The 24403-nt window shown below is 41.3% G+C and overlaps 1 protein-coding gene across 12 annotated transcripts in view; it reads right to left on the bottom strand.

Annotated features, from left to right (window-relative positions):
* Positions 1-24403, bottom strand: part of EHBP1 (EH domain binding protein 1) — a 211459-nt gene that overhangs the window by 167858 nt on the left and 19198 nt on the right. For all 12 annotated transcript variants that reach the window (XM_048296582.1, XM_048296572.1, XM_048296576.1 and 9 more), the window contains exons 3-4: positions 14585-14642; positions 5940-6035 (exon numbers count right to left, since the gene is read on the bottom strand). In XM_048296582.1, coding sequence (XP_048152539.1) covers positions 5940-6035; positions 14585-14642 — 154 coding nt within the window. The remainder of the gene's footprint in view (positions 1-5939; positions 6036-14584; positions 14643-24403) is intronic.

Here is a 24403-nt window from a genome sequence, read left to right as displayed (position 1 = left end):
ATCCTATTTTGGATTTGAAGAGAGTAAATACCAATTTAAAAAAGCCGCAACACCACAGACTTCCCTCACTGGCTAATCCATATTCTCCATTCATTTCCCACATAAAACTCATGGGAGTTACCTAGCAAACTATTATTCGAGGACTATACAACTGATTATGCTTTCAGAAAAAAAAATGCCATTCCAAGGAAGAATAACTCCAGGAGTAATGGTCATAGCAGCCTTTGGAATGCTCACTGTACGAAAGCACTCTCTGGTAACAGGGCACACAAAACCTCGCCTCACCTGCAAGCCAGATACAAGATGGAAACACCTAAAGTCAAGAGTTTATAAACAGACCTCATTCCCATCCTCCTTCCTAAAAGCAAATGATAATGAAAATTACCTAAAAAGATCAAGGAACAAATTGCCTCACATCTCACTGTAATGTGAAGGGTGTTGGCAAGAGATACTTTTTTGATACTTCGTATTTGCTTCACCAATACACCACAGATGCAGAACTACACTCTATCCGATACTCATGGTTTCACCATGAATTGAAAACCATAAGCATTAGGACAAGTGGACTGAACAGCTTGTTGCTCCTCCTCATTTTACTACGTAAAAAAGGAATCGTCAGTTTTAATACCAAGACATGGGTCCCATTTTCCTGTCTCAGCCTGATGTTCCTTTCAGTATTCTCAACTAAATTTTAGAGCCTTTCTTCTCTACCCTTTTTTTCCTCTCTTTTTTTTCTCTGGTAAGATGACCTTAGTGTTCAAAAGTAACACTCAGGTGAGAAGCAAATAGTAGGAACTGTGCAAGAGACGGGACATCAGCTTTTCTCTGCAATCCCACCCTTCACCTTCTTTCTGTGACACCATTCTGCCCATCCACATGCCAACTACCCAAAAAGTCAACTCTTCTGGGCTTGGGAAGAGCAAAGGACATGTCAGTCACATTTTTCTGTTCTCTGCTGATCACTCCATCATGAACCCATTCTTGTCAAGGACTAGATCCTTTCTGCAGAGTATAAGGTGGTTTCAGAACACTGAAGAAAGGTAAACCTTCTCCAGTAATTCAGGTTATACTCAGACTTATTTTTGTATCTCTTGTAACAGGAACGAAGGACATATCAGGAAACAAGGGACTGCTGCGTTTCCTAATCAGCAGCCAGAGTGGGTAGGGAAGATCTTGAGACTGTTAGTCCCTTCCTCCCTTCCTTCCCCATGCCTCCTCCCTAAGCGTTCCTGGTTTTTGAAGCTTGTCTTTCAATTAGATCACTTCATACCAGCCTTAATCTTCAGTCTTTCTTCTTGGGGAATAACTACTTAAGGACTGTCATATTGAATCACATCAAACGCTGACAGGGTGTGTGATCTCCCTCTACCAGTGACCTGCAGCAGATGCTCTGGGTACTCCAGCATCTGTCCTCAGCTTTTGTACTTGCCTGCTTGAAACTGCACAAGACTCAAAATTTGACCCAATTCTTGTTGTTTTCAATGCTGATTACAGAGGTCTGATTAGTCTAGAAAATCACATACAACTGTGATCAGCTTTAATTGGAGCTGCCTGAAAGCAGGGAGCTCTGAGCAGACCGGCAGAAATATCCCTGTGCATCACCACACCAAGCTCACACTTTACAGGAAAGTGTCTGGGCTAGAAAGGTGAGAAGCACTGAATGTCCTTTTTTTTTAAATTTTTTTTTTTTCCCCACAATTAGTCCCCCACTAATCCTTTAGGTTTTTAACCATTTAATTTTTTGAAATGTGCTCACTTCCCTGAGTTTACGATTTTTATATCTGACACACAACACCTTGCCTATGGAACTGGTTTTCCCCCCTATGGAGTATTCTCCAAGAGTATCTGGTCAAGCCCCTGGTCCCTCCTAAACTGAAACAAGCATGTTCTGAACCTGAACTTGGTCTTTACCTATGAGAAATGGCTTTATGAAGAAGTTTTGGGCTGATTTGGGTTCTTTTTTTTCCTCCCCTGAGATAATGCATTGGCTTTGTTGCAGTGCTCCTGCTACAGCATGGCCACTTACTACTCTGTAAAATCAAAGCACGATTGACTTGGGCTTTCAAGAAGAATGACAGGGATTTTTTCTGAGTAATATGTGGGGACAGGAATACTTTCAACCATACAAGTAACCCTTGATCATCTATTTCATTCTTATTTTACTCATAAACACCTTTTGTGTGCTTAGAAAGCTATGCTTTTAAAAATGTCTTTTTCAAACCTTGGAATTAAGAGTTGGTAATGGTCCCTGTTATTGCAATGGTACATTGGTGTGATAAACCACGTACATTACTGACAAAACAAGTGTTTTGTGTAATCCAATGAAGCAAAGTCCACGTTTACTCCAGAAGAACAAACATTTTTGCTTGAGAAGTCACTTTGCTTTTAAGCTAGAAAATAATGATGTTGCAATTTAAATCCTCATTGTACAATTGATGTTCATTTAGCTTTACTAAAAGCATTGGGCTTGCTTGGCAGTGAAAATTTCTGGTTTACAATCTCCCTCAGCTGATAAAGATCTGTGTTTGTATATAAACTGACAGAAAAGTATACAAGTTTTCATATGTGGTAGTTAAACTTTGCTAAGGCAGGGACTCTAAAAAATTAACTTCGAGAGCACAATCATGGTAACAAAAAAAAAAAGTGGGAATTCAGCCCTGGTTTTTCTGGTATTTGTGAATCTTTCAATGAAAGCACTACAAATTATGGATTTTAAATGCACAATAGGCTTATTGTTTCACAGTGTTTCCTTCTCCCCAGTTTGGTTGAAAAACCCAAGGCATAACTAAACATCAGTGTGGAGCTCAGCAAAGGAAGAAGTTAAACTTTCAGAACAGATGGAACTTTTTATGTAATTAGCACCTCATGGGCAGGAGCTACAGCTAGTCAAGGGAAGCTGAATCAATATATCCATATGATGCTTTTCCCCACATGACTCCAGGGCATTGTAAAATTTTACCAGTAGCCCAGAATTAATTCAAACAAACAAACAAAAAAGCTCACATTTATTTGAAATTAAGGTTTTCCTAATGAAGGTTGTAATCTCTTCAGTACTTTGCTTGCGTAAGAATTACAAATATGTCATTGTAAAGAAGCTAACACCCAAAGTAGGGCTGTGCAGATAATGCAGAATATCTCATCTGTTGACTGATCACAGGGACTTTGTTTAGCCAGCTCTCAAGTGTCCACCGATGACTAGTGGAGAGGAGACTCTCAACATTCTCATCAGCACTTGAAACCTTGACTTATCTCCTAATCCTACCGGCAACACATTTCAACAGCCACTTACGAATGCACTGCCACTACCGTGTGAATCATTTCCCACAACACATAGCTGTCTGTCTGGAGCCCACTCCTTCCCTTCCCTGCACTGCCCTTCCCAACAGCACCACTGCACTCATTTGTTATCTGTGATTGCTACACAGCTCTGTCAGAGCAGCCAGCTCCCAGCTGCGGGCTCTGCCAGGGTGGACACAGAGGCAGCAGCTCCCTGAGCTTCTCAGGTGGTGGGGAAAGCGAACAACTCCTGTTTGTTAAATGAGGCCAGGCTGAGTGCACGTACTGCAAAGTGCCAAACCTTCAATAATCACCCTCCTTCGCAGGGGATTGGCTCCAAAAAGGATTTTTACAGAACTGCAAGATGAGCAGCTTCTTTTTCTGAGCTTTACTGTTTTCAGTCTTTTTGTCCCCTTTCTTCTAGAGGAAGGAACAATGTGAATACCCCACTTCCAAGTGAGCTCCCAGAACGGCGGCTGCAGTGTGCCATCGCATACTTCCCTTCCCACTGCTCCAGCGCTGCCCAGAGAATGCACCAGCTGAGTGACAAACAGCCAGTTCTTTTTGACTGCCTTCACCCAGAACCTACCAGCTATAGAAATGTGAGCTCTGTGGGTGCTGGGACATGTCCTGTGCTGCAGCTGAAGCACCACAGAGCCAACAAAGCCATCAGGGGACTGGGCACAGCCTGGACTGGGCTAACACCATCTTCTGCCTGCAGCCCCCTGCCCCTCACAGCTCACTCAGGCAGGCTGCTGGTCTCACACAGGTATGGTGCTCCTGGGGCACCACACTGCTCGCTCGAAAAGCTGCTCTGTGCCACACTTGCATCCCCTTACAGAGAACAAAGGGTGTTTGGCCATGTACAGGCACTCTTGTTAGAAGAGCCAGAGGATCAATTAGAGCAGATTTTACAGTAAGAGCTGCCTGACAGTGTGATGATTCTCAATATCTTGATTATAAATCCAGTGCTCATTCCCCCAGAGACCAGTGGGTACCATTTACAGAAAGCACAGCTGCCGGGGTTATTCACGCCCCTACCTCTCCTCCCAGACCAATTCTTGTGACAGGCAGGCTCATTTTGGGGGGAGAGGAAGAAGTCCAGTGAACAGATCTGCCTGCAGAATTAGTGCTGGGTAAAATTAAGCTTTTGTAATACCTGACACTGGCTCCAGAGGCCCTTCTGTCCCTCACTAGATGGTCTACCCTCAGTCTTAGTTACACAACTAACAAGGCTGCTGCGCTGTTCTACATAACAGAACCCTGAAGCAGTGCAAGTGTAAATAAAAAAATGGGATGGCAAGAGAAGGCTGGAAGCCACCTTCACTACAAAGCTACAGTACCACAGAGCTGCAGCCAAAAGAAACTTTGTTTCTCATTCTTCATGCAACATTGTAATCACAATCAAGATTTGTGTACATTTCTGCTTCACTTTAAATGTTGAAAATATCAAGCAACATTTACAGTGTTGCATAACCACATTCAGATTGTACAGACGTAGTAGCATTGCCACATAATACTGACACGTTTCTTAGTCCAAGTAGAGGTCCTTGAAGCCAACAATTTTTGGTAGTGAACTTTTGAAGCTCAGTTGAAGACTATGTGTGAAGAAGAGAGACAAATTTATGATAGCATCACTGCAACCTGAAAAGTTTGTGTTCATCGGTAATCCCAAAGGCAGGAAGAAAAAAAAAAAGGGGAAAAATAAAAGACAACCCCCTTATTTTAGGTTTAATGAACCAAGCAATAAATTCCCATTCTAAGGCTAATCAGAAGCCACATCCAAGCAGTTACTGAGGAGAGTCCCCAAGACAAAGAAATACAAATATTACTACTTAGAAAGAAGTATGTTACTGCTGCCTTAAGCTGCAAAGAGAGCAGTTAGAAAAAAGAACAGCCAGAATGTAGATGAAGGCACCAGAGTAAAGAACGAGGAAAAACTATGGAATGAAAATCCCAGAAATCTTCAGCCTCCTACACTGTTACACATGCAAAGCTGCACTGTTTATGCAGAAAGGGCCTTGCCCAATGATATTTGGGAAATAAGTTCTAGCATAACTATCACTTCCTCCTCCTGCTTCACAGCCACACAAATAAACTTCTCTTTAAGTAGAACAAATGCAGTTAAAAAAAAAAACTCTGTAAAATCTTATCATTCTCTATAGTATTCAAATCCTCCACATCCACCCCTACAGCTGCAATCACATCAGAGCTGTGATGTTTGTGTAGCATTCTAAATAATGGGAAGTGAGGAGCTGGATTCTGTTGCAGCCAATAGTGTGCACTGCAACTGAACAAGGAAGTCTAGAAATGACTGTTACGACAACTTCTGCCTTCCAGTATTTAAAGAAAACCCACCAGGCTGTAACCTATGCCAAGTCCTTACACATGTACTAGGTGCACAGCTACACATGTGCTGAACTCTGTGCCAATGCCCCAACACAATCAGCTCGATGGGTATTTCAGTGTGTTAACAAGTCAGCTTTGGCAGGGAACAGACCATCCCTCTCCCCCAGATTTGAACTGAGGACATAAGGTTGTGCAGTTAACGATTTAAAACCAGCAAGATTAGACCTTGTGACTATAATCTGGCATTTCCAGATAGAATTTTTCATGTATTGTTTAGGAAATAGTAAAGATTATGCTTTAAAAAAAAAACATACCTTGAAGAGAGTCACAGTAATTTCAACATTTTCAGGTACAGGCCACACCACCACCCCACGGTATGGGTTCTTGATGCCAGGCTGCCAGCTGTGTGCCTAAAGGAAGAAAAAAAACCCAGTTGCTTAAAGCCATTATAAAAGTGCTGACTTGACTCCCAGAGGACCCAGGGCATGCAGGTAAAAGTAGCATATCACTGACTCCAAAAAGGTCACATTCTTCAACCCATGCCTCTACTGAACATTTCAAAGGACATAATTAAGAATGACAGTAAGGAAACTCAGACCACTAGGAGACTTTTCCATTGAACTAAAGCTGATCCTCACAAGGTCCTAAGCTCTGCTTTCTTATTACATAGCACAGGTCAGGATACTTAGAGCCTTGCAAAAATTAAGGCTGTAAGGTCAGGATTTCTGTAGCAAGCTGAGCTTTATTTTGTGTACAACACACAGCGCAGGTTTAATCACATTTACACCTAAATAGAGCAAGAAGTTTTACTTCAGGAAAGAAGAGTGGAAACAACAATTTAAAATGCTACTAAAACATTTAAGTTTATAAGAATTAATATACTGTGGTACCTACACCTAGACAAGGTAACAAAAAGCCCAACAGTTAAATAGGCTGAGAACTTGTCTACTTTTGAGCAGCAGTTTGGACTGGTGTATGGCCTGTATTTACATTTTAAGAGCTAGCCCTTAAAAAACACTGTGTGAGCATTTCTGCTCTGGTTTGGAGTAAGTATGCCTTTTTCCAAGCTCAGCCTGATCTATTTTGTGATGTTGTAAGATAAATGAAGGAAGGATGCTGCTGCAGAAGTGACAGCTACAGAGCCAGGGTATTACTAGAAACCTGTGGAAGTTTTATCAGGAAAGACTGTACAATCTATTTACTGTTATCAGAAGCCAATTAACTTGGCTTTTTTCTTTTTTTAATTCTAGAGCATCACTCATTGCAATTTTATACTCCTTCCAACACTCAGAACTTCAGATTCAGGCTATTAGAACATATTTTTGCTTTAGTAAGGTTAGCAGGACTTGTGACTCAGGTTCTCAAGGCACCCTAGGGCAACCTGGGCAACTTTAAGGATGACTTTGCTGTACCAAAATTGGAAAAACAAAGCTGGAGAAGCAGTCCCATCTCTATAGAGGCAGCAGCTCTCTGCTGCCATGTACAGTAGGGAGTGCCAAACATTGCCAGCTCTCCTGTGGTTTTATCACAAATTTTTTAATCTTTGGTGCTCTGCTTGAAACTGCAGCTCCCAAAGATGCCTAATTAGATCAGATTTTTCAGTGAGCGTCTATGCTTTGTGCTTGCAGAGTAGCAACTTGGAATTTTAAAGTAAGAGCAACTTGAAAGAACCCAATTTCTACTATTTTTACTCCACGAATTTCAGTCTAATCACATAATTCTAAAGAAGGCCTGGATGTATTTTCTGAATAACTGAGCAAACAACACCAAACAATACAAAGAAAACCTATATGTTTTACAAGAAAAAGGTATTTTGTGAGCAGCAAAACACTCCACAGTAGATGTCATTACTACCACAGCCACTGGAGCTGCAGTTTGTGTGTCTCTGTCCCACAGAACCCGCAGCCCCCTGCATCACTCCCAGCTTGCCCACAGAGATCTTCAGCAGACACAAGGCAGTGATCCAGAGCCAGGCACAAGCTCATCTGCCATGTCCTCTGGTAGCATCTCATAACATAAATCACTTCTCCTCCATAGGGGCAGCCCATCCTCTTTCCAGGTACCAGTTTGCACAAAACTAATTGGAGCTCACAGTGTCTGAAACCTGCACCTTCCTGCTGGCTTTGGTCAATACAGACAATTATGCCAAACTTTTGCTGTCCAAGGTCCAGGCACTGCTCAGTTGAGGATCACTTGTTCCATCTATTAAACAAACCTAGAAAATGAGCATTCACTGGTGCAGTCAACGCTTCACTTCAAGCCCTTTATCAGCATTTCCTCCCACCAGGAAAGTCAGTGAGACACAATAAACACACAGGGATATATATGTTTTTCTGTCACTGAAAGCAGCAACCAGGAGACAAGCTCTAACTAATGAGCTTTTAAAGCAAAGCTGTTCTGTGATCATGAATGTTTTTAAGTCCTCCTCTCACTTTGAAAAATAAACACTGTATCACACAAACAGCACGACAGAAAAAGATAACATCAAAAGGACTGTCTGGGTTGTTGGGAAGGAGAAAGGGAAAGGGGAAAGCAAAGCAGGAGAAACACAGGGGACCAGCAAATGACAGTAATTTAAAATTAAGATGCAGAGTGTTATGCTAATGCAACATTGCTCATGCCAGGCATCTCTATGCTGCAGTTTCTCAAAGTTGCATCTGGCCTATATCAAAAAACCTTTTCAACTCCCAAATTATAAGCCTTGACTTGGAGCTGGATCAGGCCACCTCTGCAGGTGACAAAGACTTGCTGTCAGCCAAGGGGAGGTGCTGCACCTGCACAGTACATTTCCACCCTAATCCCCCCCAACTCCATTTTCCATCGGGTGGTTGTGCCTTTAGACCCACTTCTTCCTCATTTGCCACTGATCTTCACCAGCCATCTCCCATTGTCTTGGAGCAGCTAAGCAGAAGTGACTGCCAGCAGCAGGTGCCTCATCCACAGCCCTGCCCTTGCCCGACTTCTCTCCAAATCTCAGGGATGGGAGCCATGGTCTGGAAAGAGAAGCAGAAGGGCTCTGTTGCGTTTCAAAGCAAAAGGCAACTCTTCCCTTTTTCTGCCAGTAGAAAATGAGCGAAGACAACACAGCATGAAAGCTCTTTTAAATCAGGAGCTACAGGAGGGGCTGCTGAAGTGCCCTATAAATAGAGTTGGGCTGTGAATGACATTGTCCAACCTACGGCATTGCTCTGGCACAAAACTGATGACTGGGAGACAAGGAAATCTCTTAAAGAATGGCCATGGAGATGAGCCTACAGATCTGCATGAGCACTTCAGGCTATCCAGTTTTGAGATTCCTTTTTCTCTTTAAAACAACAGCTCCAATCCAGGCAGCCAGCTTTGCAATCCACCACCTCTGATGTGAACACCACAGCTCTTTTGCTGTGCTTGAACTGGAAAGAGAGACTTGATGCTACATTATTTCAGGAACCTACCCTTTCAGACACCTCATCTCCTTTCTGCTTTCTTCACTACCACCTTGCCTCATCCTGCCTCTGTTGTGCAGGATAATTTCATGTTACTTTTCTGTAAGATCCTAGAGCTGACCATAATATTTTGAGCCTGCTGCAAATTATGGAACAGTTTATATTTATGAATAAAAAATATGTTCTTATTGCCAAGCTGTCAATATTGGGTTTTAAAAGCAAAACTCATCAGAAACAGACCTATGATTATTCCTCACCTGCAGCCACAAAAGTGGCTTTATTGTGAGCCAGAAAACTGCTGATTTTCTTTTCCTTATAAAATTTTTGCCAGCTGCCAGTGATCAGGCCAGCTCTGCTACTTGTCTGTGTGACAGGCTGTTAAGGACACAAGAAGCAAGCAGGAGCTCAACTGGCTCCAGTAGTGCTTAGGGCAGCTCAGCTTGTAAGAATAATTCCTCTTCTCAGTGTTATCCAGGCAAAACATTTAGACAGAAAAGGAAAAAAACCAACCAAACTCATAAGGAAGAGCTGACATTAAGCAGCCAGATCCTTCATCTGGTGCCTCCATGCCAGCAGTGAGGCACAAGGATTTGCTCTGTGAGATGTGTCCCACCGAAGTCATTCACCATCCAGGACAGCCAGAGTTGTATATGGCTGTTAATGGACCTACTGGAAAAAGAATGGACTGGGAAAAGCTGCCAATTCCCTCACACCAGAGGAAACCAGCAGTTTGTGAATGGCTTCTCCTTTTTCTTCTGTACCATAGTTCAGTGTCACAAAGGGAGACAAATTAAGGACCATACTCCAGACTACAGCTTGCATGCCCCCCATGATCATCTTGAAATCACTGTGCTTGGCCCACCCGTTAAAGAGGCTGGGCACCAGAACAACACTCCAGTCACACTCCTGCCCTGGGATGCAGTCCAAAAAACCCAACACGTGCCAAAGAAGGAAGTTCAAAGGCCTGGAAACTCCAGGCAGCCTTTGATCACATTGCTGTCAGTGCCCCTTTAGAGCAGACAAGGAAACCAGCAGATTCCCACAGGTCTTCCCATGAATGTTTCCAATTCATCGGAGTGCACATGTGTTACAACTGCCATTACGAGTATGTGTATTACTGCTAAAAAGCTACAGAAAGACTGCTAAGCTTGGGAAATGAGCAAAACCTCATCTCCACCACAGGTCCTGTAGCACTGGGCTGCCCCTTCAAGCTTAATTTCACACACACACATTCATGATATACTCCTTAAATACATGATTCAAGCTATTTCGTTCACCAGATCTTGCCTTATTCACTGTCCACAACAGGTGATGGTCAGATAAAGAGCCTCTTCCCCTTCTCGAATCAGTTTCCAACATCATCTATAGGGTTTCTTATTAGAAAAAAAACCAACCAAACAAACAAAAAATCAAAACCCAGACAAACAAAAAAACCTGAATGCAGAGTTATTTTTCTCATCATTTTGTGGGGCAGCCATCACTGCACCTCAGAATGTCACCACAAGTCAACTTTATGGGACTCCTGGAAAAAAGAAGGGTTTTAATGACCCCCCAATTTACAATCAGGGATTACAATCACAGTATGATTTTGTAACTTTACTAGAAAGCTGAGAAGCCCCAGGAGTGGCATTATTGAACTGTGTTGGTCCCAGACAGTCACCAACACATCAGGGTTACAGCATGCCTTTGGAACTCCAGCCCGGCAGGGACAGGCAAGGCTGGCAGTGGGCAATAAAGTAGCCAGAAAAGGCAACAGATTGCCAAGGACAGCAAAACAGGTGACCCAACTGCTGCTTTATTGATGGCAGAACCTTGAAAAAATGCTGGCCAGGCTGCTGTTGTGTACAAGGGCTTCTTCTTGCTCCCTGCCCCTTTGCCTCTCTTGGGTCTTACTAGTCACTGCTCAAGTTCTTTCCCTGTTCTCAGCATTGTTCCTTCTCCTTTGTGCTTGAACAGTTTTTGATAAACCTGCAAGAGAAGTGCTGAAATCACAGGCAAGGCACCTTCTTTCAGCTTTGATACAAAAAGAATCTTTGAAGAATAATTCTGTCAGGCTCTCAGAAGCAAGTGCAAATTTGATTCTTCAGAAGTGTATAATTCAACTATAAGCCTCTATTTGTTCACAGGAATAGTAGAAAGTACCTCCTTGACATCATGGAAACATCTATTTTCAAACTGAAATTTCTTAGTTCAAAGCCTGGAAATTTGAGAGCATCCCAGTGAAATGAAGGCAAATGTATTTTCAACACGTTTTTCCCTTGCTCTACACTAGAACAAAGACATTCCTTCCACCACTCAAAAAAAAAAAAAAAAAAGAAAAAGACAGGTCCAAAAGCCCAGGGCCTGAAAGCCTGGGCAGACAACTTGCCAGTGTGCCAGGGTACTGAAGAAGAAGAGTTAAACAAGTCCACTGCTACAAGCTGCACCTTCTATAAACTACGGATGCTGAACAGCATCTAAATAAAGCTTGAAGAGTCTACCTGATTTTGCAAACAGACAACATTTGCACCAGCGGACAGGTGACTCTCACCTTCCCCAAGCTGAAAGTTCACTTTGGTTCTAGGACTGCACAGTAATTCTGCCAAGTACAGCAAAACTGCAAATCATCATTTTATGTAAACTCCTGGCACACACAATGGAGATGCCCAACCACACAGAGCCATCTTGTCCTGACAGACCTCATGAAATACACTGAAATTAGACTTGCCCGTGGAGAGCAGGTCCCAAAATAGAACTGTAAGTAACTTAAATCTGCATTAAGGTCAGTAACTGCTGGATATATTTATGGTCCTGTATCCATCCACCCATCAGACTGCTATTTACATGCTCTTTCAAACGAGTATTTGCTTTTTATTTGCAACACTTTGAGACTTACTGTAATTTAAGACATCTACAGCTCCTATTCTGTGTTTCCCACAGTAACAAGTAAAATATTCAGACTCTTGCACATGATGTCTCTCATTATTTCTTTTAATAAAGGGACTGCTGTAGTTTACTTGGAAAGAGAGTATGTGGGCCAGGAGGCATATCAAAATCATGGAAACCCACAAAAACAAGGGCATCAAAGGACATCAAGAGCTCAGCTTTCAGCTCAATGGCATCTTAAGATTATATCAGTTAGAGCAGGCATCCCAGTGTACATCCACACCTCCATCTTCCAGCTGCATGACATTTTTGCTTAATACATCTCTTGTACTTTCCCAGTACAAAAGAGACACAGAACTACTGGAGAGTATCCAAAGGGCCATGTTTGTGAGTTTGTGAACTATCTGCTGGTGATATCCCTCATTAACCCTAATGATCTGAAAAGTTCAGAAAACATAACCTCCAAAAAAGTCTTCACAACATCTTTACAGTAAGTTAAAACCTCATCCCTCCCTTCCTCCCTCTCAAGAAGCTGAAGAACATAGACAATTATTAATGCTTTGTACTCACTGAACCCAGTGCCCATCAAAAATAAAATAAGAGGAAATATTCATTTGACTTGCTTCCAATAAAGCAATTAGATGAAACAAGTATGTTGAATAAAGTATTTTACTGGCAGGATGACTAAGAGATCAAGCACATCTATTGATCTACAGTTTTTGACCCAAACAGCTCAAGTCATATCAACTACCTAAGCTTTAAAATTAACTCTATGCTCTGCCCAGATTTTAGGGCCACTCAGCCTCTTTCAAAGTACCTTTGTGGGATCTTACTAAACATGATTAAGTCAGCCAAAGACTTTTCTGAGTCTCAGGTTTAAATCTGCCAGTTTATCCAAGAGTTGCTTCTATTGACTGGTGACCAAAAGTGAGGACATATCCCAGAACTCTATGGCCCAGCTGAAAAAAACTTCAAGCCCAAAAGGCTGAGCCAATGCCAGAAAACCATGTTGTCTCAGGGGTATGCTGGATTCATTGGATCCTATAAAATGACAGGCAGAAACCCATCATTTCACAAAGCCCTGCTGGACTTTTGTTAGGGCTTCTGTTTCTGAACACATTCTGAACCCCAACAAAGCAGTCATTTATGGACAAATACCTTTTTTTTCACCAAGCTTTTCAAGGTTACAACACTTGTGTAAGCACTGCACTTACTGTTTGATACAATGTTTCTCTCTCTGTGCAACAGAAATTAAATGAAATTAATATAGAGAAGTTATAGGGTGAGCCATATCAGACACCAGTTACTGACATCAGCAGTTACTGCCTGGATACACCCCGTGCTATAAATTCAAAGGGACTTGAGCCAGTTGATCCTTCAGTGAAACAGGAATAGTCTGACTGGCTTTGCTGAAGAGTATGGAACATGGAACAGGAACAGGTACCAGACTGAGTTCACACCCTTGTTTACTCATCAGGTAGCACCTTTGGGTTTTCATAACCTGAAGCAGAATTCTGGATGCACAACACTTAGTTGTGCAGTCAGGAACCAGTCTTTATCTGAAACAGCTTAGAATAGCTTATACCTCAAGTTAAAAGACAAAATACAACAAACACGCATGACAATCAGAAAAGGAAGTCAGAAAAAGAAGAGTACCAGAAAAACATAAACCCAAAGTATCTCCTGAGCAGGGCAGTAAACTGTGTATCACATTTTCTAAATATTTAAGTTCTTCAACATAATTATTTCAAGATGTCTTCTCTATCATGGATACCCTCTCTCCACTATCACAGAGTTCTTTGAAACATCATTTTGTGTTACACCAATGCACACACAAAAAAGAAAAAGAAGCTTAGACCATCTCTTTTTTAAACTGAAGTGTCAAAGAATTATTGTAACTTCCAAAATTTCTTCTCTGACAAGATCATTTGTCATAAACCCAAACGGGCTAAGAGGCCACAGCATGGGGAAAGGGAATGAGCAAGACTAAATCATCTCAAAGAGGAGATGCTCCTGGGAAGGGAGGAAAAGAGCATGCACTCCTGCTCCCATGCAAGACAAACTTTATCAATGTCCAGAAACTGGATAGACTTCACTCAGAGCTTCCCATTCCTCAGGCTACCAAGCTATTAGTCAGGAAACACAAATTCACAGGTTTGCCCACAGTGTTTGTAGAAGTAAAATGTAAAAATTCACTTCAAAGATACACTGCTGGGCTGAAAGACCCTGCTTTTATTCTTTTTTGTTTGTAGCATTTCAAGTTGTGAAATAGCCTCTTATTCAGGCTTCATCAGCCTATTGATGGGATGTCAGATTCTTCATTACTTTTTTTCTAATTAACTACTTTTAAAATAACTTCTAATAAAGAAATGAATTCTCCTTTCTAATTAGGTCTAGCAAGTAATAACTGAATTGAACTCACAGTGATACAGTTCTGCTAAACAAATAACCAAAGCTGAAATCAGAGTTAAGAGCTCCCATAAATTAGCACTGACATCAACAGCAGTTTATTCTGAACTTTATGGATAAACTGAGCTAAAAAGAAAAGTCAACAACTAAAATATTTCTCATTTATTTATTTGGCTGCTCCCCACATTCAAAAAAACAGTCCCTCAAACCACTGACGCTGCTTGTCACTGAAGGTGGGATTTATTAATGAATCAACTAACCTTAGAGGATTTTCTTCTGCTTCTTCTTGTCCAAACCACCACTAGTTTATCTGGCTGCCTGTTGAAGATAAGGAAGAAACAGCTTAATATACAACAAGATCAATATGTAAACAGTTTATATTAAAACTCATGCAACACATAATTACATCCTTAGTGGATAACATGCTCCCTTAAAAATAGCTCATCTAAAAACCTCTCTCAGCATCAGTCATTGAACAAGAAAAATAACGTGTATTTATAGAGAAAGGTCCTCCAGTCCATACAGTAATGTCATCATTGTCCTCCTGCTCTCTGTGCCTGTGGACATTTCCCCACAGCCAGCAGCACATCTGAGCAGAAACTCTTCCGTGGGGCAGAGAACAGGATCCAGACTCTAAAAAGACACCTTGGAAACACTCCAGTACCCAAAATAAACATCAATGCAAATTCTAGCTTCAATTTCTATGCAGACATATTGAAAAGTTACTGCTAAGTAGCAAAGAAAGCAGGTAATTTCACTTTTTCTTACACAAAGGATTATTTTCTACTTGAATAACTCAAAGAACAGGAGAATCAAGTTCTGTGTTACTCCTCAAAAACTCCTTGGATGACTAGACAGGTAAGTCAGCACTTCCTCACCTTATACTCCAAAGGACAAACATACTGAAAATCAGTGTGGTTTCCCAAGCAATTGTTTATTTAGTACAAATTATTTTCTCTTTAAATTTCTTAGGAGTTATCTCTTGGTTAATCGTTTACCCTTATTATACCTACCTTATTAGTTTTGCAGTTGTGTCTGAGTGATTTTTGATACTGACTTAACTTCCAGACTTCCCTCCCGCCCCCCATGATACACTTTCCGCTGTATGATGACCACACTACTTCTGGTCCCACTTCCAGACCTATAAGCCTCTTGTGCAGACTCCTGACTCCATTCCAGCTTTGTTTTCTGGCTGATGACCTGAATTCCATCATGAAGCCCAGCTGCAAATCCACCCACAAATGATTTTCAATGGAGTTCACATCTCCACTTAAAAGTACTAAACCTCCATGCAACTCTGCTGGGAAAAAAATTGCTACTCAGATTTTTGACACACCAGTGCAAGAATCCGTGCATTCCTAAAGCCAACAGCAAAACAAATCATAGTGGGAAAAATGGGTCTTACTAAGACAAAGTCAAGATACAATACATTCAAATCATGATTAAAAGATGCACCCAAGATCCCCCACACAAATATCCTGAGTAAAGGCAGTGTTCCCACTGCTATCCTGCCTGGCATTTTATGACAGTGAGGTGAGACTACCTACTTAATAACTGACTTTTCAAATGAAACCCCAACTGGTTTAATAACCATTTTAGGCACCAAAGTGCTGGCCATATTTCCTTTCATACATACTTTTCCATTGAGCTGTTGATCATTTCTGCCCATTACAATAAAAACAATACCTCACCCATGATTCACATTTAAACCCCACCAGAACTAAAGCTCTCCCAAAAAAAAACTGGGCTAAAGGCAGATCCTGCAAATGAAATGAGGACACAAGCTTTTTTTTTTTTTTTCCCCCTGATAAATTGAAAGTGAAATAATCTGCTGTGTTTTGAACTGTAAATTCACTCTTGTGGCTTGTTTGGGTGACTTAAAATTGCAGGCTGACTCTGCTCGCAGCTTCTGCAAAATCTTGCTTGGTAATGAGGTCATCCTCTTGTACTTCAGAACTCTTCGCTACTTGGTGTTGGGTTCTCATCCTTGGCTTACACCCACACCAGCCCATTCACTTTGATGGGAACTGTATTTGTGCCACCAGGAAAAAACAACACACCCCGAAAGCAGAGCAATCCAAACCCAAGCCAGCAACATTTCCCAGTTCTGAAGAACTCCCTCTGCCAGGAACATAAAGAAATGCACCAACATGAAGAAGCAAATTAAAGTTTTAATTCAGACTGAGAGGACCAAGCTATGCTGATGGGAGAGCAGGACCAGCATTTGCTCCCCTCACTTCTCTCACCAGTATATTTATTTTAGTAAGTAGTGAGCAGAATTTTCTCCTTCAGCTTCAAGTATGAGAGAAATCCACATCCAGAGGCACTTTACCAAAACAAAAAACAAGGAAGATCATCACAATATGGAGACAGAAAATTTAGCAAAATAGAATGGGAAGACAAGGCAAGAAAATACCCCAAAGGATGGGTGTCCCCACTCTATATACCACATGCTTCACTGAAACCACAGAAAAAAGCGCAGCAGCTTTTCGAAGGGATTTTCTTCAAAAAAGTCACAAATACAAAAATTCTAAAATATCTTCATAGAATTGCTTGACTAACAAAACCAAGAGCAACCTTTCCTTCCACAATCTGTTCATTGCTCTCCTATGCCAATATACTTTTAGAAGAAAAAGCCCAGCTCATATTTTAATCAGCAAATTTGCATTCAAGGTTATTAATGATGTCTCAGTGCTAGGAAATGGCCAATATCACATAATGCATGTTGCTCACTGAAAGCATTAGGTAGTGTTTCCTACTTCAGACTTCTCCCCTCCTTTAATATCATAAACCTCAGCTGCTCATTAGTCAATAATCAAAGCAAATAAAATCACCTCTGAAGAATTAGGCTGGAGACCAGTTTTAGTATCCTTTATACTTTTACTTATTAAACTTGGATATCATTCCAAATACAAAATCCACAATGATGCAAGCTGAACAAATGCTAATAGTTAGCAATTAAAAAAAAAATTAAAATTCAATTTCCTGTGCTGCATAAACGACAGTTTTTAGTCAGTCACTTATTCAGCAAAGCCAGTATGCCTAAAGCAAGGAATAACATACTGCTAACTTCAAGACAATGGATTTGGAGCAGGGGAAAAGAACTGGGTTTTAGCTGGACACTACATTTCCCCACTACGTAATTGCATCAATCTATCAGTTCAACACCACTGACCTTTCAGCAGGAGTATTTAATACTGTACTGGAACCTACCACGATTGCGTTGGCAGTGCTGTGCATTTCCCACCAGGGCAGCACTGCCAAAGCAGCAGCACTTCCTTGGGAGGGGGAGCCAATGGAAGCCATCAGCACTGGGACATCAGGCACTGCCACTGGGAAGAGCATGGATCCAGTGGCAAGGATTGAAGGATCTAGCTTGGATCCAAAAGACCACATTTTATAAAACTTACCATTAACCTGTATCTGGTATTCACTCATTATTGTGTGGTTCACTAGAAACTATTCCTGAAGAAAGGCGATTCATAGTAGTAAACTTATTTTATTATTTACAAGTGAAACTTAGCAAAGAAGCAGGGAAGATCATGATTTCAAAGTTTGTGGCTCAGAAAAAGAGATTCATCTCTGCCCTGCATACTAAGCAACTAAAATGGGATTCAAAATACAGATTTACAAAACACCTATAGTTCAAAACCATGCCTGCTTTTCCTATCAAATGGAAGCCATGATTCTGGTACCTTCCATTTTCCCGTTGGGAAAAAAAAAAAAAAAAGGTAAATACTGGAATCAAACTTTGCCATATCCACAACTATTAAATGAAGTAACAAAAACATTCCACATACTGGAAAAACCTGTCATCTGATCATCACCTCATATGCTACAAATTTTATCGATTGAAAGGAAGTTGTGCAAGATTCAAAGTCTTCTGCGGGTTGGTTTGACCGTTTTAGGAAGTTTTTGGCACAATATTTTGATTACAGAACTCTCCAAACTCTCTTCTTGTAAAAGAAAGACATAAAATGTATCAATCTCCTGTTAACTCTTGTTTTGTAAGCCTTTTAGCAAAAGCTGATAACATTACCCAGGACATATTTCTCCACTAAAATTACTGTTCTGTAACAAAAAGCTGGGGTTAGAATCTGTTGTTGGAAAGAATTGCAAATGCACTTAACTTTAATTCAGACCACTGAAGCCAATAGCAAGACCAATGATTAATAACCTTTTGGAGAAGGGTGGGAAAGCAGGTAACAGGATTTCTTAGTAGCAAGGCACCATTACATTTAATAACACTCAGTAATTGTTAAATTCCTGAAATGTAGAAGATACCTTATTTGTATGTACCCTACATGGTACAGCCTTGCATGTTTGTTTTGGCATCAAACTGCCTAAGTGTTGGCTTTTGCCTTCCCCTCTCCTTTTCTTTTTCTTTTTCAGCTCAGCTGTTTGATTTCTACTATGTTTGATTTGAACTGCATTAATTAGTACAGGCTGCTAGACTACTCTTGTGAAGCAAGCTTAAAAGAGTATAATTAATAAGAGAAGCAGCAGTGTTAGCACAATAGCATGCAGATGCACCTATTGAAGGATAAAAATAATTACTTGAGGACTAATGTCAAAGTACTCCTGATAAGAATTTTTTTTTAATAACCTTTTGTCCCTTCTGCATGGTACATCCCAGCATGCCATGCAAGATTTCCATTAGGAACCAATCCTCCCGCCCCACCAGCACACAGCTTTCTACATGACTGCTGAAATGCCAGTAAGGCTCTCTAATGGTCTCTTAAAAACAAAGTGATTGGTTCTACACCACCATTAATTTGGGATGAACGCTGCTTTTCCTCATTTTACAGCTAATTACTTTGAAAAGCACTCTTTGCAGTGCAGTCTTCTGCACTAAGTTCTGCACTATTGCCGTGTATTACCATTAGCCAAGGAACTAATCAGGCCACAGCTTTTCATGAGCCTTGTACTAAGGGTTTTTTTCTCCAGAATTTCCTGTTGGTCACAATCAGTGAAATTTCACAGCTGCCTACAACTGCAGGAAGTGCAGTCAAGTACTGCCAATGCTTTAAACAGGCCTAGAGACACTGTAGGAATGATGTCATGCGTTGATACATTTGCCAAATGAGCCCTCTTGCTGAGTGCAGGTACAGCACTGATTGCAAAAGCCAGAGACATTAAGAGGAGAATAAAACACAGTGCAGCTAAAACCCCTCTGAGATAATTATAAGATGAAACACATTACAAGAGAAAGTTGTGCATTTCAGGAAGGGGGTTTGGGGTCTTCTTCCCCATCTCACCTTAACTTCCACGGTGGAAGTTAAAGACTCCTGGCTAAGGCCTGTGCCATCTCACAGTTACGTCAGATTAGCATTCTCTCAATACAACTTATTGTGGACTATGCATCAAGCCCCTAAAATACATCAAAGTTTGTTCTTCCATCATTAAAATCATTCAGTAGTTTTAGCAAGCCTGGGAAATTTCAAAAGATAAATCATTAAAACAGGGAAAGCAAGAGAATATCACAGCTGAAATCCATCGACTTCTACATCTTCACTTTCTAACACAGAAAATTCCTCCACTTCTTCCCACCAGAGGTCTCTACAGATTTTTTCAAGACTACATGAGCCCATAGAAAGACCAGAATTTCCCCTGTGAAGTGAATGTTAGGTTTTTTAATATATCTGCTGCTAGACAGACTGGCCTCTACAAGACTTACATCTCAAGATTATGCTTTGCTTTTCAAAAGAAGCTCTAGTCTGGCTTTGCTTGGTTTATACAAAATAGGGGAAAAGCAAGACACTCTGACCTATTTCACAAGCACAGTCAGACCTACTGAATCTATTAGCAGGGCTGAGAGTGGAATGTAGAGTATGTACTGCTGATTACTTGATTTCCTCAAACCAAACACAAATGAAGCTTGCAGGATGAATTAAACAAAACCCAAGTTCATCTATTATTCAGAAAAAAGTGACAAGGGCAGATTTTACTTCATTTTTCAAAGAGTTATTGCAGCAAAAAAAACCTCTACAGAACTATCTACCAAAGTCTTGTCTTACAGCTTTTTGCAACAGAATTTTACATTGCAGAGTACACAAACTGACCCTAGTCTTCAGAAACTGTGTTCTTTAACATCCTTTTGGCAGTAACATAAAGATGCCTTGACTAGACCCTGAATTTTAGGTCCCATCCAGCTGCCCTCCATGAGGAAGCTTTCTTTGCCTGGTCCAGTTTAGCCCTGCTGACACAAGGAGGGGTCGAGTACTGCACAGGAAGGGCCACGTGGATTCCTTATCTCATCTCCCATAATCACAGACACTCCTCTTAGGCAGACATGGACTCCAGCAATGCTTAGTCCACATGTTTACCCTACACAACCTACCACACCAGAGCTTACAAACACCACCCAGCACTCTATGACAAACGATGCCTAAAAAAACCAGGAGCTGCTTCAGGAAAGCTTGCTTGTAATACCAAGCTCCCCAGTCAGTTCCGCTCGGGGTGACTGGCAGGGAGGAGCACAGGCTAACAGGGCCATTCAGGCAAACCCTGAATGGAAAGTGTTGCATTACAGTGGGAAGTTCACAGGAAGAAGCTGCCATGAGCCAGATCTTTCTCAGATGCCCGATTTTCCTTTTTATGCTCTTTTTGCCAGAATATTTAGTCTACATTTTAACAATAAAAAACCCAATGTTTTTTAAAACAAACAAACAAAAAGCTTTCTGTTTCAAGTTGGTAGGCTGCTCCTCCTGAGCAGAGCAGAGCAGAGCAGGAGGAAGAACTACACAAACCTGCCTGCACAGCCCGCCGGGGCCTGACCTGCCGTGAACCCGCTGAACTCACTGTTCTGATCCCCTTCCCTGCGGAGCTGGGGCCTGACAACTGCCACAGGAATAAACACAAAACAGCCAGAAAAAAACCCCCACTCGTTCACCTGAGGCATAACAGTGCATTTCAAAGCTGGTCTGAGAAGGTGTAGTGCCTGACCATCTCTCTGCTCTAGACACAAACGCAGCCCCCCAAGCACCTCCGCCTGCCGCCCCTCCTCAGCCGACACCAGCGGTCAGCGTCACCTGCCCCTCTCCGGGCTCACTGCGCCGCAAGACAATAAAACAGAGCAGTAACAAGAATCGAGAAGCAGCTTCAGCAAACCGAGCAAGGAATTTTGAATTCGAATTCCATCTCCTGTCCTCACTGACTACACAGCATTCAGAAAATTTCAAGACAGACACTGAGCAACATCAACCCTCCCTTTGATTTTAGTCCTACTCATACCTCTACCTACAGACCAAATATAATCTCTATACAATAATGTATGTGCACTACTGAGGATGCCCAATTATCCCTTCTTATTTGGAAGCACTAAAAGTATAACTACTAGGTGCATTCTCATGATAAAAAGAATTTTAAAAATAGCTAACATAAAACTCTTTGACAGACAAATGCTGCCTGAAACATGGTTTCAACCCATGAAAAACAAATGCCCACATAAACGATATCTTTTTGTACTAAAAAATATGCAAGAGACTTTTTGGCACACCATTGTCAGTTTTAATCAGACCCTGTTCCCTTTAGCACAATTTATTTCTGTGTCAAATAGCATTCAAACAGAAGCCTTTCTGGTTTTCAGTCTGAGAACACCAGAGATTAGAAATTATTTTTCTGCCATTCCTGCAAAACAGAAAATTGTATCTTGCACCAAAACCACAGATCCAGGAAAATGAACTATTCACAACAAAGTTCCTCCTCCAATTTGTCTAAAACAGATTTAAGAAATTCTGCCTAGCCTACCATGAGCAATTAAGGAGAAGGACGATCTTTGCTGTTCCTACTGCCTGAGCAAGTTTGACATTTACACACAGATACATGAACAAAGGTTTATACTCCTGTTCCACAGAAATCCCATTGTCCACATTAGGACTCAGACAAAGCAAGTTTCAGAAGCTACAGCGCATTGATGCCTCCATCCTCCTCCTCTCCTCACTCTCCATGGACACATCCCAAAGAAGATTACAGTTCTGCAAAGGCAGAAGTAGAAGAATCTGGCACCATGTGTCTTTTAAAGCTCCCTTCCAAACCAACAGCACCAGGGTTTTGTTGGTTGTTGTTACTTAAGAGCATGGTTTAGATTACACAAAGCAACTTCTACCACTTGAAGATGCATAGAAGTTATGAACATACTGAAAGCTTCTGAGTGGGCAGCATGGGTGGAATGGTACCAGTTCATTGGGTTTGACTGGAAAAAAAAATTCCTATCTCCATCTCAGGTGCCCAGATTGTGGAACTGAGATGGTTATACAAGCTAGAAAAAAAAAGGCTGTACCTACAAAAAACAAATGAATGCTAAGACACACAGCTGTCTGCCTCTGATACTTGTAAGGTTGAAAAGCTTGAATGAATGCTTGAAGATATAAAGACAGTACAAACTCTAGAGTTACACCCCACAGAAGATTGCAGCCTAACACAAGCATTCAGTAAGCTGAGCGGCAGGTCCATGGTATGCTGCGTCTGTGCCATAGGAGCAGTGTGGAAGGGCTGGTGTGATACAAACTCATATTTAGTTTTCCAAATGATCACTCTACTGAGCCCTAAATTAATCCATATTTATTTTGAGACACAGGCACTCCTGGCTCATGCAGAGTGAGCTCCCCAATTAAAGCTTCCTCATCTGTCAGCAGCCTCCTTTTGCTTTTGCAAATTAATATCACAAGAAGGAAAGAAAAAGAGGGAGAGGAGAGGGCCTAGTGAAACCATGGCATGCTGTGCTAGCTCCTTTCCCCTGTTGCTGCCCAGGAGACCAGACTTTGCAAATATTGCCAGGTGCTCTCAGCCACAGCCACAACAGACATGACAGCAAGCATTAAGAACTCACTTTCAGGGAAGGAAGGTGTTGAAGGACCTTGAACTGCTTTCTCTGCTCTGATTCTGGCATCCCCTTGCCTGTATGACCAACCAGGACTGAATCATCTGCTTGGAGCTAAGCACCCAGTTCCTGGGAGGAACACTCCTCAACAGCTGGGGCAGCGGTGGAAGCAACACACCTTTCTGCCACTCTCCACAGGCACAAACCCAGAACATTTTAGCAACTGCAATAATGCAGCAGCTACTGCAAATCTCTGAAGCAGCCACACCACAAAACACCACAGGGAAACATAAAAACCTTGCACTGAAACTTGGGTCCCAACCAAAGTCACACATTTACACACCAAGCAAAACAAAAAACCCCAGAGCCTCGACTGACCCCATCTTCTCCAAGTTTAGTGAGACCGTCAAAATGTAAAAATTGAGAATGAGCCAGTGTGGCAAATTTAGCAGCAGTAAGCTATATGTAGATGGTTGTCAACATCAAAGCTATGATTTTCCTGCATGTTAATGAAAACATTACTAGATTTACAAAATTTTTGCATGTGGTTTGCAGGGAACTGGAAACTACCATGATCATTTCCCATGAAATGCCCCATTTCATGCTGGTGACCTTTCAAGAGCTGTTTTAGGATGGAGGTATGGACATAAGAAATAAAATTATTTTATCAGTATTTGCAGCTAAATAACTATTCCAAAGACTGCAAAATTAGAATGATTCTTCCTCCTCTAGCTCAACATGTTTAATTAAGTTGTTACACTGCTTCCAAGCTGCCTTCTGAAACAAAAGTTGCCACTTCTGATTACAGAAGTCAATCTCAAGAACAACACAGGTTATTTCCATTTACAGCTCAACAGTTCTTTGTACACCCAAAGTCTAAAAATTTGTAGCATTTTTAGGAAGTTAAAACTGACCAAGCCTTTTAATTAACGCCCTCAAAGTAACACCCATGGTTCATATCCAGCAGCAAGTATTGGCTAAGAAAAAAGGTATGTTTACTCATGGATACTTCAAAACAAAGCAAAACCTCCTGCCAATATTAGGGGGGCTTGATATGGTAAAAAATAAACCAAAAACAAAAAAGGCAAAAAAAACCCACCAACCAAACCTAACTGAAAGACCTCTATTTCTATTTTGAAATGTAAAAAAAAAAATAAATAAACTTACAGCTTTTAAAAACTCGAAAGTATTTTGAAATACAAACTTCATACTTTGCAAATACAATTGATGAAACACTGCTGTTCCAAAATCCAAAAAT

This window comes from Corvus hawaiiensis, chromosome 3 (assembly GCF_020740725.1).
Source record: "Corvus hawaiiensis isolate bCorHaw1 chromosome 3, bCorHaw1.pri.cur, whole genome shotgun sequence".
NCBI lineage: Eukaryota > Metazoa > Chordata > Aves > Passeriformes > Corvidae > Corvus > Corvus hawaiiensis.
The sequence above is the reverse complement of the archived record's forward strand: the minus strand, read 5'-3'. Positions and strand labels throughout refer to the sequence as shown.